This window comes from Erythrolamprus reginae, chromosome 3, assembly GCF_031021105.1.
Source record: "Erythrolamprus reginae isolate rEryReg1 chromosome 3, rEryReg1.hap1, whole genome shotgun sequence".
Classification (NCBI taxonomy): domain Eukaryota; kingdom Metazoa; phylum Chordata; class Lepidosauria; order Squamata; family Dipsadidae; genus Erythrolamprus; species Erythrolamprus reginae.
Genome location: NC_091952.1, coordinates 82,046,207 through 82,062,715, shown reverse-complemented (window position 1 = coordinate 82,062,715; position 16,509 = coordinate 82,046,207). Strand labels below are relative to the sequence as shown.

The 16,509-nt window shown below is 39.2% G+C and overlaps 1 protein-coding gene across 1 annotated transcript in view; it reads left to right on the top strand.

The window, feature by feature from the left end:
* Positions 1-16,509, top strand: part of LOC139165737 (E3 ubiquitin-protein ligase RNF170-like) — a 31,097-nt gene that overhangs the window by 4,627 nt on the left and 9,961 nt on the right. The window contains exons 2-3 of the mRNA XM_070748976.1: positions 12,316-12,383; positions 13,365-13,473. Coding sequence (XP_070605077.1) covers positions 12,339-12,383; positions 13,365-13,473 — 154 coding nt within the window. The 5' untranslated portion in view covers positions 12,316-12,338. The remainder of the gene's footprint in view (positions 1-12,315; positions 12,384-13,364; positions 13,474-16,509) is intronic.

Sequence of the window (16,509 nt, the reverse complement as noted above, 5' to 3'; positions counted from 1 at the left end):
TAAAGCACATTATTTTATCCCCTGGTTAGGGCTAAAAAAGCCTTTTTCAGAGGGAGTAGGAATGAAAATAAGCCTGCAAAGACTTAGGGCAGGAAAAACCCTTCGGAGGGAATAGGAAGCTAGGAAGTTGTTAGCACCTAGATAGGGCTGGAAAAAAAGCTTCGAAAAAGCTACATTTGGAGTATAAGACACACTCAAATTTTCAGCCTTTTAGGGAAGAAACAAGTGTGTCTTATACTCTGAAAAATGCAGTATACCAATACATGACTTATGCCTCAATTGGCAGGTACTGTCATGTTGATTATATATATTGTACAGTAATACCTCATGATACGAACTTAATTGGTGCAAGGAGGAGGTTCGTAAGATGAAAGGTTCGTAAGACGAAACATTGTTTCCCATAGGAAACAATGTAAAGTCAATTAATCCGTGCAACCAAAAACCCCCCCGCAAAAAAACGGCTTTCTGCGACTGCTGGGAAGCCGGTTCGGGGTTCAGGGGGTGGTGGCAAGCCCCCCAGGCCGGCTGCGACCTTTTAAAACACCTGCGCCGCTTCCCAGCTGTCTCCTGAAGCCGAACGCTAAAGCCGAACTTCTGCGTTCGGCTTCGGGAGACAGCTGGGAAGCGGCGCGGCTGTTTTAAAAGGTCGCAGCCGGCCTGGGGGGCTTCCCAGCAACCTCCCGAACCGAACCCGGGGTTCAGCAAAATTTTGCCTCTTCTTACGAACTTTGTTCGAGTTACGAACCGGCGTTCGGGAGGCTTCTGAGAAGCCCCGCCGCCCGGCTGTCACCTTTTAAAACAGCCGCGCGGCTTCCCAGCAGTCTCCGAACGCCGGTTCGTAACTCGAAAAAAGTTCGTAAGAAGAGGCAAAATTTTTCTGAACCCCGGGTTCGTATCACGAGTTGTTCGTAAGACGAGGAGTTCATATCTTGAGGTACCACTGTAGTTGTATTAGAATATATTAGAATACAGTGGAACCTCTACCTAAGAAAGCCTCTACTTAAGAACTTTTCTAGATAAGAACCACATGTTCAAGATTTTGTTGCTTCTTCTTAAGAACCATTTCCTACTTAAGAACCTGAGCCCAGAAAAATTTCTGAGGAAATTTGAGAGCGGCACGAAGGCCTAGCCAGTTTCCTGCCATTCTCCCTGGGTTTCTCTCTCTGGTGCAGTGTATGGGAGGCAGCCTCACACTGGGTATATGGGAGGCGCGTGTTCCTCCTCGCCGCCTCAGAGTCCCTCTTTTTTTTTTTAAAGCCTTAAAGTTTTGGATTTTTTTTGATTCCCCTCACCTCACCTTCTTCCTTCGGCAGCAATTGTCCTCCTCCTCTTCTTCTTCCTCCTCCTCGCACCCAAATTTCGAGCTTTTATTTCTTTCCTAATGGGTTTGCACACATTATTTGCTTTTACATTGATTCCTATGGGAAAAATTGCTTCTACTTACAACCCTTTTTACTTAAGAACTTGGTGACGGAACGAGTTAAGTTCCTAAGTAGAGGTACCACTGTATTTATTGATACTCTACCTTCAAATATGTCAGCTGAATATTTTCAGAAATGTGTCATTCAGCGTATTCAGAAATACACTTAAAATGTGCCATTCAGCTTGCTCAGTGGAAGTGTTAATCCTTTCCCATCAGTTTAGCCTTTTCAAAAATGAAATATGCCATGATGTTGGACTAAATGCTCTTATTTTTGTAAGTGTAGTGTTTTTTAATCTCCATCCTACTCTGCAGTAAACTGATAGATATTAGGAAAATTGCATATCAATCCATGCCAATTGTCATTTCACATGCTTCTGGAAAAGATAACCAGTTGGCTGGAAGGAAAGTTAATGCACATTAGAATTGCAGTTATTTTCCAGTTCTTTGTATAAAACCACATTGGAGAATTAGCAGTCAATGTATGGTATTTTATTTTTACTAAACACCAATAGTCACTGAGATTCCAAAGGAGGATTGAGAGAATATATATTCTTTATTCAGACCAGATTCTATGATATAAATGTCATATTTTATGCTTACATTTACAATATAGTAGTAGATGGCAATTCATTGGATCCAATCCACAGTACTTTATTTATTTGAATAGATATATGGCTAATGCATTTGTTTCCCAATATGATTTATAATAATTTATAGTATGATTTATTATAATAACATATTGTATATGGATTTTGGGGTCTCTTTGGCAAATAAGAACTTTTTCATCCCAATAAAGGTAAATAATTCTTCACATTTATATTGTGGCAAGTTACTTTGAAGTCAACTTCTGATCTCTGATGTGTACATATATTGAATATATGAAACATACTATATAGATAGAAAAAATATTTTACAATGTGTTTGTTTCCTTTAAATGTGGTATACTTCAATCCAACAATTATAATTTACTTTCAAAAAACGTCATCTAATTTTCATGGGGAATTTAATAGTTTATAATTTTATTTGGAAGAGAGTTCGTCTGTTCCCAGAAAAGGTAAACCATGTCGGGATAAAAGGAAATACAAAATCTAGTAAAAAAGCCTATCATTCACTGCCTGGTATATTGTGTACTGTATCTGGTTACATCTTTCTATAATAAACATTTTATGAATGGGCGAGCAGCCAGATTTGCAGAAGTTTATTTGATTTACTTTCAAATGTTCATATGTGTTTAGTAGTTGTGTGGGTATGTTATTCAAGGTGCATCAAAAGTTGATCCCTGTAAGTCAATCACAGTATATTCATTTTATTAATAATTTATTTTTCAGATTAAAATTTTACTGTATTTAGGAATATTCAAACATCATGTGTCAATCAAGGCAGGAAATGTTTAGAAGCAAATGACAACCAACTCGAACTTTTAATGTATCTAATAAATTATATATGGGGTTTAATTTTTGGTATTCCTTGAATTTATTTTATTTATTTATTCATTCATTCATTCATTTATTGGATTTGTATGCTGCTCCTCTCCGTAGACTCGGGGCGGCTAACAACAGTGGTAAAACAACATGTGACAATCCAATACTAGGACAGCTAAAAACCCTTATTTTAAGAACCAATCATACATACAAGCATACAAGCATACCATACATAAATTGCAGAAGCCTAGGGGGAAAGGATATCTCAATTCCCCCATGCCTGACGACAGAGGTGGGTTTTAAGGAGCTTACGAAAGGCAAGAAGGGTGGGGCCATTCTAATCTCTGGGGGGAGTTGGTTCCAGAGGGCCGGGGCCACCACAGAGAAGGGTCTTCCCCTGGGTCCCGCCAAACGACATTGTTTAGTTGACGGGACCTGGAGAAGGCCCACTCTGTGGGACCTAACTGGTCGCTGGGATTTGTGCGGCAGAAGGCGGTCCCGAAGATAATCTGGTCCGGTGCCATGAAGGGCTCTATAGGTCATAACCAACACTTTGAATTGTGACCAAAAACTGATCGGCAACCAATGCAGACTGCGGAGTGTTGGTGTAACATGGGCATATTTAGGGAAGCCCATGATTACTCTCGCAGCTGCATTCTGCACGATCTGAAGTTTCCGAACACTTTTCAAAGGTAGCCCCATGTAGAGAGCGTTACAGTAGTCGAGCCTCGAGGTGATTAGGGCATGAGTGACTGTGAGCAGTGACTCCCGATCCAGATAGGGCCGCAACTGGTGCATCAGGCGAACCTGGGCAAACGCCCCCCTCGCCACAGCTGAAAGATGTTTCTCTACACACACACATATCCTTATACACACGCATGTGTATGCACCATAAATGTTCTGACCGTTTTGTGTAGAATGATAAAGTATCAATTCTGCAGTAATCACATCTGTTCTGTCATAGTTTTTGTCAACTCTGATCAAAAGAGAAGCCAAGACTCTATTCAGAGCTACAAGTTTAGCATCTGTATAAGCACAAAAAAGGCTGTGAGGAGAAAAGTGTCATTTTGCACCTTCTCCATTTTGCAAGTGCCAAAAGATAGTAAGAGGAAGTTGTGAAGGATGACATGGTGTGAACCTCCTTCATAAATTCTTTGTTAAAAAAAAACCCGAAGAGGTTTTTTCACAGGTGCCCTTGCATCATTTTTCCCCACCAATCTGTGCAAGTATTTGAAGAAGTTACAGAGATGCTATGAAGTACACTGAACCAAAGCAACATCCTTTATCCTGGGCAGCAAAGAGTTGAAATCCTTTGTGAAGTTGTTTTGCTGCTCTCAAAATTTCATTGAACCAAAGCATCTCCACAGATCTGTGCTCATCTGTTTCAATTTATCTTGCTGACTTAAAATGTTAGATATGGATTGGTTTTTATTTTATTTCATGCTGTAATAAAAAAAGAACCAATCTATATTGGTTAATCTTTTCAGCTTTGTTGGATACCTTTGACAGGAGGGATTTTGCCCCACCAGGATGCCTTTGTTCCATACAACATGAATAACGGGACTTTTGTTCTCGGGAAAGAACTCTGAAACCTCTCAGGAGGACTGAGGGTGTGAACTGTAATTGTTCACAATGCCTCAAGCAGTTTATAAAACTATGCTTTGCTCTATCCCAGCTGAGAAGCTCAAGGAAGTTAGCTAAAAACAGGGGCTTTAGAATGGATAGATCAGACAGATCTAGTTTCTAGTCAAATTAATCACTCTCTCTCCTTTGGAGAGCTTGGTGCAGGAAGCAACAGGTTGTGCAAACTCTGTTTAAAGACTACATTTCTCACGCGCCTGTTCTCAATTGAGATCATGAGAAGGTTGAAGAACAAGTTGATTTCTTACCTCTGTCTTTGCTTCCTGCTGACTCTGAAATCATTCTAAAGCGACATAGACTACCTGAAGAGAAATATGTGACCTATTTAATCCATCCTGGGAATCATCAGAAATAGGTAGCCAGATAGCAATAGCACTTAAGACTCATAGACAGCTTCACAGTGCTTTCCACCCCTCTCTGAGTTGTAGAGTTAGCATACAACAATCTGGCTCCTCATTTTACCGATCACAGAAAGATGGAAGGCTGAATCAACCTTGACCATGGTGAGATTCGGGCAGACTGCTGGCAATCAGCAGTCACAGAATTAACCTGCAATACTGCATTCTAACCACTACACCATTGTGGCTCTTTGTTACTCTGTGGAGTTCTTTGTTACTTACTTACTTACTTACTTACTTACTTACTTACTTACTTACTTACTTACTTACTTACTTACTTACTTACTTACTTTGTTTGTTTATTTGACTTATATGCCGTCCCTCTCCGTGGACTCGGGGCAGCTTACAACATTTCGATAAAAGATACAATATATAAAACATTTCTAAGCCAATTAATAGAATAGTTAATTTAAAAGGGCAGACTAGATGGACCATGAGGTCTTTTTCTGCCGTCAGTCTTCTATGTTTCTATGTTTCTAAAAATTATCTTAAAGCTAATCATTTAAAATTGAACAATCACATACACACTGTCAATCCAATACATTTACTGGGCAGAGGCTGGGGTCTAATGAAGACATAAGTGCGTTTTCAGGTTCTTATGAAAGGCAAGGAAGGTAGGGGCAGTGCAAATCTCTGGGGGAAGTTGATTCCAGAGGGCCGGGCCCTCGGCAGAGAAGGTTCTTCCCCTAGGACCCGCCAAATGATATTGTCTAGTTGATGGGACCTGGAGAAGGCCAACTCTGTGGGACCTAACCGGATGCTGGGATTCGTGCGGCAGAAGGTGGCCCCACAGGTAATCTGATCCTGTGCTATGTAGGGCTTTATAGGTCATAATCAACACTTTGAATTGGGTCCGGAAACCAATTGGCAGCCAATGCAGTCCAGAGTGCTGAAGAGACATGGGCATATGTCTCTTCAGCACTCCACGGACTGCATTGGCTGCCAATTGGTGAAGCTATGAAGCCACAAGCCCCTTTGGACTTCAAATCTACATAATAAGATCCATTGATCCTATATCAGCAATAATCTTCCCCTGTAAGTAGCCTATTTGTATTTATATGTATTTTAACTCCCTTGGCAAGGGGAATGAATTACTACACCTCCACTTTATAATGATGCAATTATTTGGAGGTCTAATATCCTCCTTTTGAAGCTCACTTGATAGCATGTTTTCCTACTAAATTTGCAAATGTGTCCTAAAAAATGGACACATACATTGTTTCTAATAATAATCTCTCTTAAGATCTGGAATCTTTCTGGAAACACTAAATCATAGTTTTAATTATTTAATTCTTATAAATATGAGGAATGAATACTTCCACGAGTATTTGGAAATCTTACAAAACGTTGACATTAGTCAAACATGTCAATTATTGACTAAATTAAATGGTCCACCTTAATAAAATATGGGCTGTGGCCTATTACACCACTCTTCCTACAGAGAAGATCAGAGGATTTTTTTTAAAAAAAAAAGTTGTCCCTAGGCATCTACTAAAGTGTAGTCATTCATAATTCCTTGTGTGCTGCTGGGACCAGGTAAGTTGCTAAGATGATGTGAATTTAAGTTTAAAAAATATCTTTTTGTATTTTCTTTTGCATAAGGAAAAAAAGGGGGGGAGATTTGCATTTAAGTATGAAAATAACTTCTCTTTTTGGTTTTTTATATCAGAAAGTAAAGATGGAGCATTTTGAAAAAAAAACCCAATGTTAATTTCAATTTTAGTTTAAGTGTTGGAGGTCTTATTCAGTCTCTGCTAAAATCTGCCCTGAAATTATACAGGGGAAAAAATCAACACAATTTAATTCTAACTTAGCTGAACTTTATGCAATTTTTTATTTATATTAGGGAGTATTAAACTGTATCCAAAGGTGAGCTGTTTCAGCTTATATAAAGTAAGTTGATCCTTTCTCATTGTGTGCTATCCAAAAACATTTCTGAGGCTTGAGAGATCTTGTACACTGTATGAGTTACAATACAAAAAGCTGCAACAGAAGAGAAACCAAACTTGACTACTTAGTAGATCTACTGACATGTAATCAGGGTGTTCTTAGCAGTAGGGAAGTTGGGTATCTTGATCTGGGAACAGCAGATCTATGAATTGAGGTCCTCCTGGATTTGCAGATTCTATAGAGCAGCAAATGAAGGTGATCGATAAGGTCCCACAGAGTTGACCTTCTCCGGGTCCCGTCGACCAAACAATGTTGTTTGCCGGGCCCTAGGGGAAGAGCCTTCTCTGTGGCGGCCCTGGCCCTCTGGAATCAACTCCCCCCCCGGAGATTAGAACTGCCCCCACCCTCCTTGTCTTTCGTAAACTACTCAAGAACCACCTATATCGCCAGGCATGGGGGAGTTGAGACACCTTCCCCCAGGCTTTTTATATTTTATGTTTGGTATGTATGTGTTGTTTGCTTTTAAATATGATAGGGTTTTATATGCTTCTTTTTAATATTAGATTTGTTTTGCTACAACATTGTTTTTTATTATTGTTGTGAGCCGCCCTGAGTCTTCGGAGAGGGGCGGCATACAAATCTAATAAATTATTATTATCATTATGGCCAGAGAGCTCTTTGCCAAGACTTGATTGGTGATGGCAATTCAATGACTTTTTAGGGTTAAAAACTATTATGAGAATAACTCATGCCCTCTCCACTTTACAATTAGGTTACTTAGATTCATTATGCATGGGGCTACCTTTGAAGATAAGTCAGAAACCAAAGTTGGCTCAACTATAGCATAATAAGTTTAACAGTGTAACTCCAATGCTTTGCTTTATGTCCTGGCCACTCATCTACTCCCAGGTCCAATTCAATAAGTTGGTCATGATGAGGGATGGATTCTAATTTTCCTCGCTGCCGGTTTGCTTCCTCCCGTGCCATGCGCATGCACAGTACCCAAAAATCCGGTGGGAGAAAGACGAAAACAAGATGCCGACTGCATATACAGTGCCAGAAACCTGGCTTCTGCACATGCTCAGAAGTAGAAAAATAAATTTAAAATATTCATTAAAAAAAAGAAGAAGATTGCGGTACCCACAGATTGGCACTGACCGAATCAGTTCCATGACGTCATCATGACGTCACCAGCAGGTCGCTAGCAGTTCGGGTGAACCAGTCCAAACTGGGAGGAAGCTACCTCTAGTCATGATCAATGAAGCCCCAAATGGCTCAACTCCCAGGAATTGTCAGGACCACCTTTTTCAACTCCTGTTGATCCCCTCCTGAGATTTGATTTCTTCTGTATATCAGAAACATGCACAATTAAACTATAACCATAAATACAGAACTTGATTTTGTCATTTCTTCACCTTTCACGCAATAGTTATTCTCCTGCATTATTTTGTGTGCCAGGAAAAAAGACTTCTACAATTTGGCCTTCAGTTATTTCTGTTTTTCTTCTCTGGTATCAGTATTCCTTATACTTATGTAAGAACACATAGATTTACAATGTTCTTACAATGTAAATCTTAATGTCAAGACTTACTCTTGTTATGATTGCATGCTGAATGGAGAGTGTTGGGTTTAAGTATAAGTACCATATATATATATATGGTACTTATATAGTCACTATAATTTAATATAGTCACTTCTGGTTAATTATATGAACTCTTAAAAGAACAGAAATCAAGATTCTGAACACATCTAGGTCCCCAGTTTTGTTTAACCCAAGACTATATAATTTATTACAATTTTAAAATTCTAATGTAAAATTTAAGTAGTGAAATGAGTGATGTCTTTTTATTTATTTTACACCATATTGTTTTGTTAATTTAATAGCCTCTAAACCAGAAATTATGGCAAGATAATATTAGCTCTATCTATCTACCGGTAGGGGATGGGACTTTATGCCTCTGCCAGTTGGATGAAGCTCTTTCCTCCGCAGCAGCTGAACGGCCGCTGCCTTCTCTCCCTCGCCCAAAGGCCCCTAGCTCTTCGCCCCAGCCCTTTGGTCACAAAAGTCCAAATTCAGCCACAGCCTTTTGGCCACATGGGATACTTCGCCACCATCCAATCAGAACGGTTGTTACAAAATGCTACTTTTGGAAGGAAAGAATGGGACAGTTTGCTGTTTCATACACCCCCCCCCCCCAGTTGAATGATAGAGATGGAAGGGGCCTCAGTGGCCATCTAGTCTGACCCCCCTTCTCATTCAGGAGACTTACAGAATGATAGAGAGGGAAGGGACTTCGGTGGCCATCTAGTCTGACCCCCCTTCTCATTCAGGAGACTTATAGAATGATAGAGAGGGAAGGGACCTCGGTGGCCATGTAGTCTGATCCCTCTTCTCATTCAGGAGACTTACAGAATGATAGAGATGGAAGGGGCCTCAGTGGCCATCTAGTCTGACCCCCCTTCTTATTCAGGAGACTTACAGAATGATAGAGAGGGATAGAGTGCCAGTGTGGTGTAGTAGTGAAAAGCTAAAAGTCAGAAGACTGTGAGTCCTAGTTTTTCCTTAGGCCCAAAGCCAGCTGGGTGACCATGGGCCAGCCACCATATTTCAACCCTAGAAATGAAGCAATGGCAAGCCATTTCCAAAGGTCCTGTCAAGAAAACTGCAGGGACTTGTTTTGGTAGTCATCAGAAGTCAAGATTGATTTAAAAGCATTTGTACAGGGAGAGTGTGAGTGAAGGTCAGCTTGCTGACTTTGTCTTTGAGGAGAGATGGAGAGATTTTTCAAGTAGCATGCAAATGCCTCAATGAATCATTAACTCTGTGTAATACCAATTTCTTTTTATAACTCATCTGGGATGCTGGACTTAGCTCAAAATAAACAGAGGGCAGCTCTGATGCTTTTTTAAAACCAGCGGTCACTTAAAACTACAAATGGGGTCTCGGGTCAAAGATAAGGAAGCAAGGTTTTTTTGACCCGATCTGTCTGCTGATCGGGAACCGTAAATGTCCACAAACCTTGTGTTATGTTGCTTAAAAAGAACACTCCAGGTTCTGTTTGGATTGCACAGTTAAAAGAGCGAGTTGTCTCCAACAATATATCAGGTTAGTTAACTAATGATAGATTCTAACAAGTTATTCCTTCAGTATGGAACTAGATCAAAATGGAAAATAAATGTTTCTAATATGGTCACTTCTGGTTAATTATATGAATTATTAAAAGAATAGCCATCAAGATTGTGAACACATCTGGGTCCTCAGTTTTGCCTAATCCGAGATAATATAATTTATTACAATTTTAAAATTATTATTTAAAATTTAAATAGTGACATGGGTGATGTCTAAATTTGATAAACAAATGACTTCAGTCAAAATGGGTTTTTTTTAATTTCAGTGAGAATAAAATATTTACTTAGAAATATATTCTTGCTATCACTTCATAACATCTTTCTTTGTCTACTTGAGATCCGTCCTATTGAGGATGGCAGGTATATAAAAATGTGACGTAAACACTTCAAAGACTCTATTCTTAACCCTTTACCATAGTGTCACTAATTGTCATTTTTATAGTGGGGGAAAATTCTGCTGTATTTATACAGGGAGTAATGATATTCCGTATAGTCCGTTAACTAAATGTAAACGCAATGATTAAATTAATATATTTGCATGCATCATTATATTTTTTTAAATTCTGAATGTGCCAACTCTTTGCTCTTTTCTTAGGATGCGTCCCCTTCCCACCAATGTGGTTTTGGTGTCAAAATTAAGTCTGTAAAAGACTAAATTTTTGAAGATACAGGATCACAGCCTGAGATATTTAAGTATTTGTTTAGGCTGAAATTTAACCTCAGCAGTTGAGCAAATGCGATAGCCACCTTGTACCTTACTGAACTGGTATATGATTCTCTACAGACTTCAGAATATGGGAAAGTGTCAGGGTTCACAAGATCATATGTGTATAGTCACCATTGCATTGGAGTGAATGGGATAATGCATTAGCCAAATTAGTTCTACCCACCTAAATAACTGAAACAAAAGAAGTTATACAGTGTTCCCTCGATTTCCGCAGGGGATGCGTTCCGAGACCGCCTGCGAAAGTCGAATTTCCGCGAAATAGAGATGCGGAAGTAGATACACCATTTTTGGCTATGGACAGTATCACAAGCCATCCCTTAACACTTTAAACCCCTAAATTACCATTTCCCATTCCATTAACAACCATTTACTCACCATTATTACTGGTACTCACCATTGAATAAGACACTTAGTGATCCTGATATTTATAAACATAATTATTTATTCAAAATAATTATTATTTTTGTTATTTATTTGCAAAAATTATTAGTTTGGCGATGACATATGACATCATTGGGTGGGAAAAACCGTGGTATAGGAAAAAAAGCCGCAAAGTATTTTTTAATTAATATTTTTTAAAAAACAGTGGTATAGGCTATTTGCGAAGTTCGAACCCGCGAAAATCAAGGGAACATGAAAATGACTGTTACACATTGAAGGTGATCAAATTACCAGTTAAATTTCAGCACCTGCCAGTGGTGAAATCCAATTTTTTTACTACCGGTTTTGTGGGCATGGCTTGATAGAGGTGGCAGGGGAAAGATACTGCAAACTTCCCATTCTCACCCCATTCCTGCCCATTCTCACCTCACTCTGAGGCCAGCCAGAGGTGGTATTTGCCATTTCTCCAAACTACTCAAAATTTCTGCTATTGCTTCTCCAAAACCGTCAGAACCTGCTGGATTTCATTCCTGGCACCTGCATTGAAAATGCCTAGAAAATGAGGCATACGACAATTGAAAAGATGTGTGCAAGATGCAAATGCCATTGCTTTGAAGAAAAATTATCCTTGGGAAGGAGGAGTTGAGATAATTTTATGACTGAAGAATAGACTATGGAAACATGGAAGAGCATACTATAAAGCTATAAAGTTGACCTATAAAGCCCTTCATGGCATCGGACCAGAATATCTCCGGGACCGCCTTCTGCCGCATGAATCCCAGCGACCGATTAGGTCCCACAGAGCTGGCCTTCTCCGGGTCCTGTCAACTAAACAATGTCATCTGGTGGGTCCCAGGGGAAGATCCTTCTCTGTGGCGGCCCCAACTCTCTGGAACCAGCTCCCCCCAGAGATTAGAATTGCCCCCACCCTCCTTGCCTTCCGTAAACTCCTTAAAACTCACCTCTGCCGTCAGGCATGGGGGAATTGGGGCATCCCCCCCCCCCTCGGGCCTATACAATTTGTGTATGGTATGTCTGTGTGTATGTCTGGTTTAATAATGGTTTTTTTTTATTTATTAGATTTGTTATGAATTGTTTTATTGTATGTTGTGAGCCGCCCCAAGTGTACGGAGAGGGGCGGCATACAAATCTAATTAATAATAATAATAATAATAATAATAATAATAATAATACTATTATATAAATATTTGTTGTGTTTATTGGTACTGCATATCTACCTAACCAAATCTGTCTCATCAACAGCCTATCTTATCAAAATTATATCATGTCTTACTTATTTTATAGAGTTCTCAACTTAAAGACAAGAAATGAATTGTTTGGCAAAGAATTGTGTTCCTTCATCCTCCAGAATAGTAAGTTTACAATATCTCTTATGCAATGCAAAAGGTGTGTGCAAAAATTGTAGGTATCAGGAAAGCTTTCAAACTTCTGATTATTTATCCTCCAGAAGAATTGAATATCCCTGTACTCAGAATTTTTGTGGCAGCTTAATTAGAAACATATGATTCCTGTTTTGGTAAGAGATGAAACTTCAAAAACAAGAAGTAGGATTAGTTTTCCAAAACAGAGGCTTGATATATGATATGCTGAATTTATAAAAACAGAACGACTCCATTAATCAAGTTTTCATGTATTAAAGGGATTGCCTTTAATACACTACTCTGCTTCTTTTCCATCCTTTTAAAAAAAATATGGTGCTTACATAAGCATTTTCAAAGGACACCCGCAGTCACCTATCAACTACTATAGCAGATTCAGAAATATGTAAAACTGGTAAACATTCTATTAAGCATTGTACTATTTTTTCAGAGTTTTCTAGGGTCAATGCATAATTATTAAGGCCTCTAAAGCAGTGATGGCAACCCTTTTCCCCCTCAGGTGCCGAAAGAGTGTGCACGCATGCTATTGCACATGGGTGAGTGCCCACACCCATAATTCAATGCCTGGGGAGGGCAAAAACAGCTTCTCCCACCTCCCTGGAGGCCCTTTGTTTCTCAACTTCTGGTGGGCCCAGTAGGCTCATGTTTTGCCCTCCCCAGGCTCCAAAGGCTTCCCTGGAGCCAAAGAAGGGTGAAAATGCCCTTCCCCATCCCTCCGTAGACTCTCTGGAAGCCAAAAACACCCTCCCAGAGCCTCTGTGCAAGCCAAAAATAAGGTGGCCGGCACGCACATGCATGTTGGAGCTGAGCTATGGGCAACAGCTCATGTGCCAGTAGATATGGCTCCGCATGCCATTTGGGGCACCCATGCCATAGTTTCGCCATCACTGCTCTAAAACATTTATGGAATTAACTGGGATATTTTTAAACATAGCATTTTCTTCCTTCTCTTAGGAACATTTTCAGCAGTGGCAGCAAAGCTATCCCAGTGACTTGAGCTGCCCTATCTGTCTCCAAACCGCTAATTTCCCTGTAGAAACCAACTGTGGACATTTCTTTTGTGGCAAGTTAATTGGGCTATTACTATTTGCTGATAAATTTTATTTTGCAAAACTACAATAATCTTAATATTACATGAAAATATAGAATTAAACAGTAAATATATACATTTTGCAAAACAAATGCCTAATTGTGGATATTATGCAAAAGACAGCCGATAAGGGCCAAAGTTTTCGTGAAATAAATTGTAACGTAACATTTGTTGGTGATCTATCTCTGAATATATTCACACTACCATGTTTGAACTAATCTTGATATCTCTTGTAAAAATGCACATGCCCATCACTATTTTTATTATGAAAAAATTAAATGAATCAGTACTTTTACTTCAGCTATTGTATAGTACCACAGACACATTATAAAGTTTTGCAATGTTCAGGAAGTCTTGTGGACAATTAAACAGGAAATTTTTACTTTTGAGACCAAGAGTACTGTACTTACTTAACATTTCCATTTGAGTCTCGGAGCTGGCAAAAGGCCAACAGTAACAGCTATATCAAACAGAACAAAAACAATTGGCAGTCAAAGGTTTAAGCTAATTTAATAGCAAGAATATGAACATTGTTGCCTTGAGAATTAAGTAAATTAAAAACTACCTCCTGCCATCTGAAAAAGGCAAAAAATAATTAACTTATGAATACTTCAATCTCCTAATTTTTTTTAATTAAAAACACTCTAGAATTTATACACACTTTAATATCTGCTCTTCAGAATACCACATCTTGAATCTTACAGTGTTCAAAATATGCTGTTTTCTTTAGTTAAGCAAATTATTCTATTATGTGGAGAGAGATTTGTGGGTTTATGTTTAGTAATATTTTGGGAAATTGCATGCACATTTCTTGCCATCTGAAGTCAGTGGTAATACAGATAAAATATCTTTATTATCAGTATGTATGACAAAAAAGAGCTGCGGTGTCTGTAGCAAATTACCAAATAACTTATTTTAGTAAAGTGGTTAATTTGCATCTATTTTGATATAGAAAGTAAAGCAAATATATAAAGGTTTATAAAGATCAATTTAAAAAATATGTATGGCTACTGACAAACAAATATTCTCTGCATGGTTTATAGTTTGAAGACCATTAAAATATTCAAAGTATTTTCTAAATAGTTATTAAAAACAGTGAACACACAGTATAAAAATACCATTTGTGTTCGGGATACAGCCTGTTTTCAGCCTGTGGAGGCGGTGGGGAATGCCCATTTGCTCCTCAAAACTCCTTAAAACCCGCCCCTGTCGTCAGGCATGGGGGAATTGAGATATTCTTTCCCCCTAGGCCTTTACAATTTATGCATGTTATGTTTGTTTGTAGGGATGTTTGGTTTTTACAATAAGGGTTTTTAGTTGTTTTAGTATTGGATTTATATGATGTTTTTATTATTGTTGTTAGCCGTCTCGAGTCTACGGAGAGGGGTGGCATACAAATCCAATCCAATCAATCAATCAATCAATCAATCAATAAATAAATAAATAAATAAATAAATAATCAATCAATCAATCTTTACACCATGGAGCACATGAAGAAAAATAATAGCACTCCTAGTGCAGCAAAATAGTAGGATTGATTGCAGCTATTTTTCTGATAATGGGCACTGCACCAATAATGTGACACTTTCATTTTTGTAACATCATTTTACAAACATTTACAATCACTGCAAAATATCAAATTAGAGAGTTTATAAACCTGTTCCTCCAGAATCCTTGTAATACAAATAATATTCTCATATGGATTAGTAAGGAATTTAATGTATGGAATAAGACTTCACATTTATAATTCTATTAAAAATGTAATTCTCATTTTCCCACTGCCTTTGGTATCCACTTCCCTGTTATACAGGATAGACTTGTGATGGTGGACCTATGTCACGTGTGCCAAAAGTGGCACACAGAGCCACTTCTCCAGGCACACGAACCATTGTCGAGCTCAGCTTTACCACGCATGTACACGCACCTCCCACCAGCCAGCTGATTTTTGACTACTTTCTGGACTTGCGGGAAGCCTGTTTTTCACCCTCCCTAGATTCTGGAAGTTTTCCTTGAACCTCCAAGAGGGTTTAAACGGCCTATCCTGGGCTCCGGAGGCTGTCTGGAGCTGAAACGGGAGTGCGGGGTAGTGGTGGTCAACCATGCATTGCATTATGTGTGCCAGCGTGCTATCATGTGCATGTTTTTGGCATGCGATGAGAAAAAGGTTAGCCATCATAGGGATAGACCATATAAAAGCAACATATTTAATTTAGCCATATTATAACACACGTACATTAAAAGCATTTGGCTATCAAAGTCAGAACGAGAACTGATCTGATGTGGCTTTCTGCTATAAAACAAGAGCATTCATTCAATTAACCACACCCATACAGGAATCCCTTTCTGTTCTTTTTACTTTGTTCTAATATTAAATGCTCCAAGTAGGGAATACAAGTTATAAAATGCATAGACAGACCGTTGAACTTACCTGAACGGTCTTCTCGATGCACTGCAAGGAGAGTCCAAGATGGGTTATACTTCAGTCTGATTGGTAGGGACTGAGTTTTAATTTAAATAATTACTAGGCAGGCACCGCCTCCCCCCTTAGCCCTCCAGTCTAAAGTAAGGCGAAGGAGCAGTAAAGCAAAAACCATTTATTAAACAATTTAACTTCCAAACACTAAACTGTAACTATACAACTCAACCCCCCACAGTAGCCCTGGTCCCAGAGTCGGGAGGGTTTGGACTCTCCTTGCAGTGCATCGAGAAGACCGTTTAGGTAAGTTCAATGGTCTTTCTCCAATGCACTTGCAAGGAGAGTCCAAGATGGGATATGCCCAAGTTGTGATCACAGGGAGGGACAAGACTGGACCAGGGGTTCCGCATAGGAACAGACCCCCTGCAGCACCCTCCTCCCAAACGCTGCTTCCTCCGAAGCAAAGGAGTCAATCCTATAATGCTTGATAAAAGTTGACGGAGCTGCCCACGTGGCTGCTCTACATATGTCCTCTAAAGAGGCCTGGGTTCTCCAGGCCGATGAAGCCGCCGCACTTCGAGTCGAATGTCCCG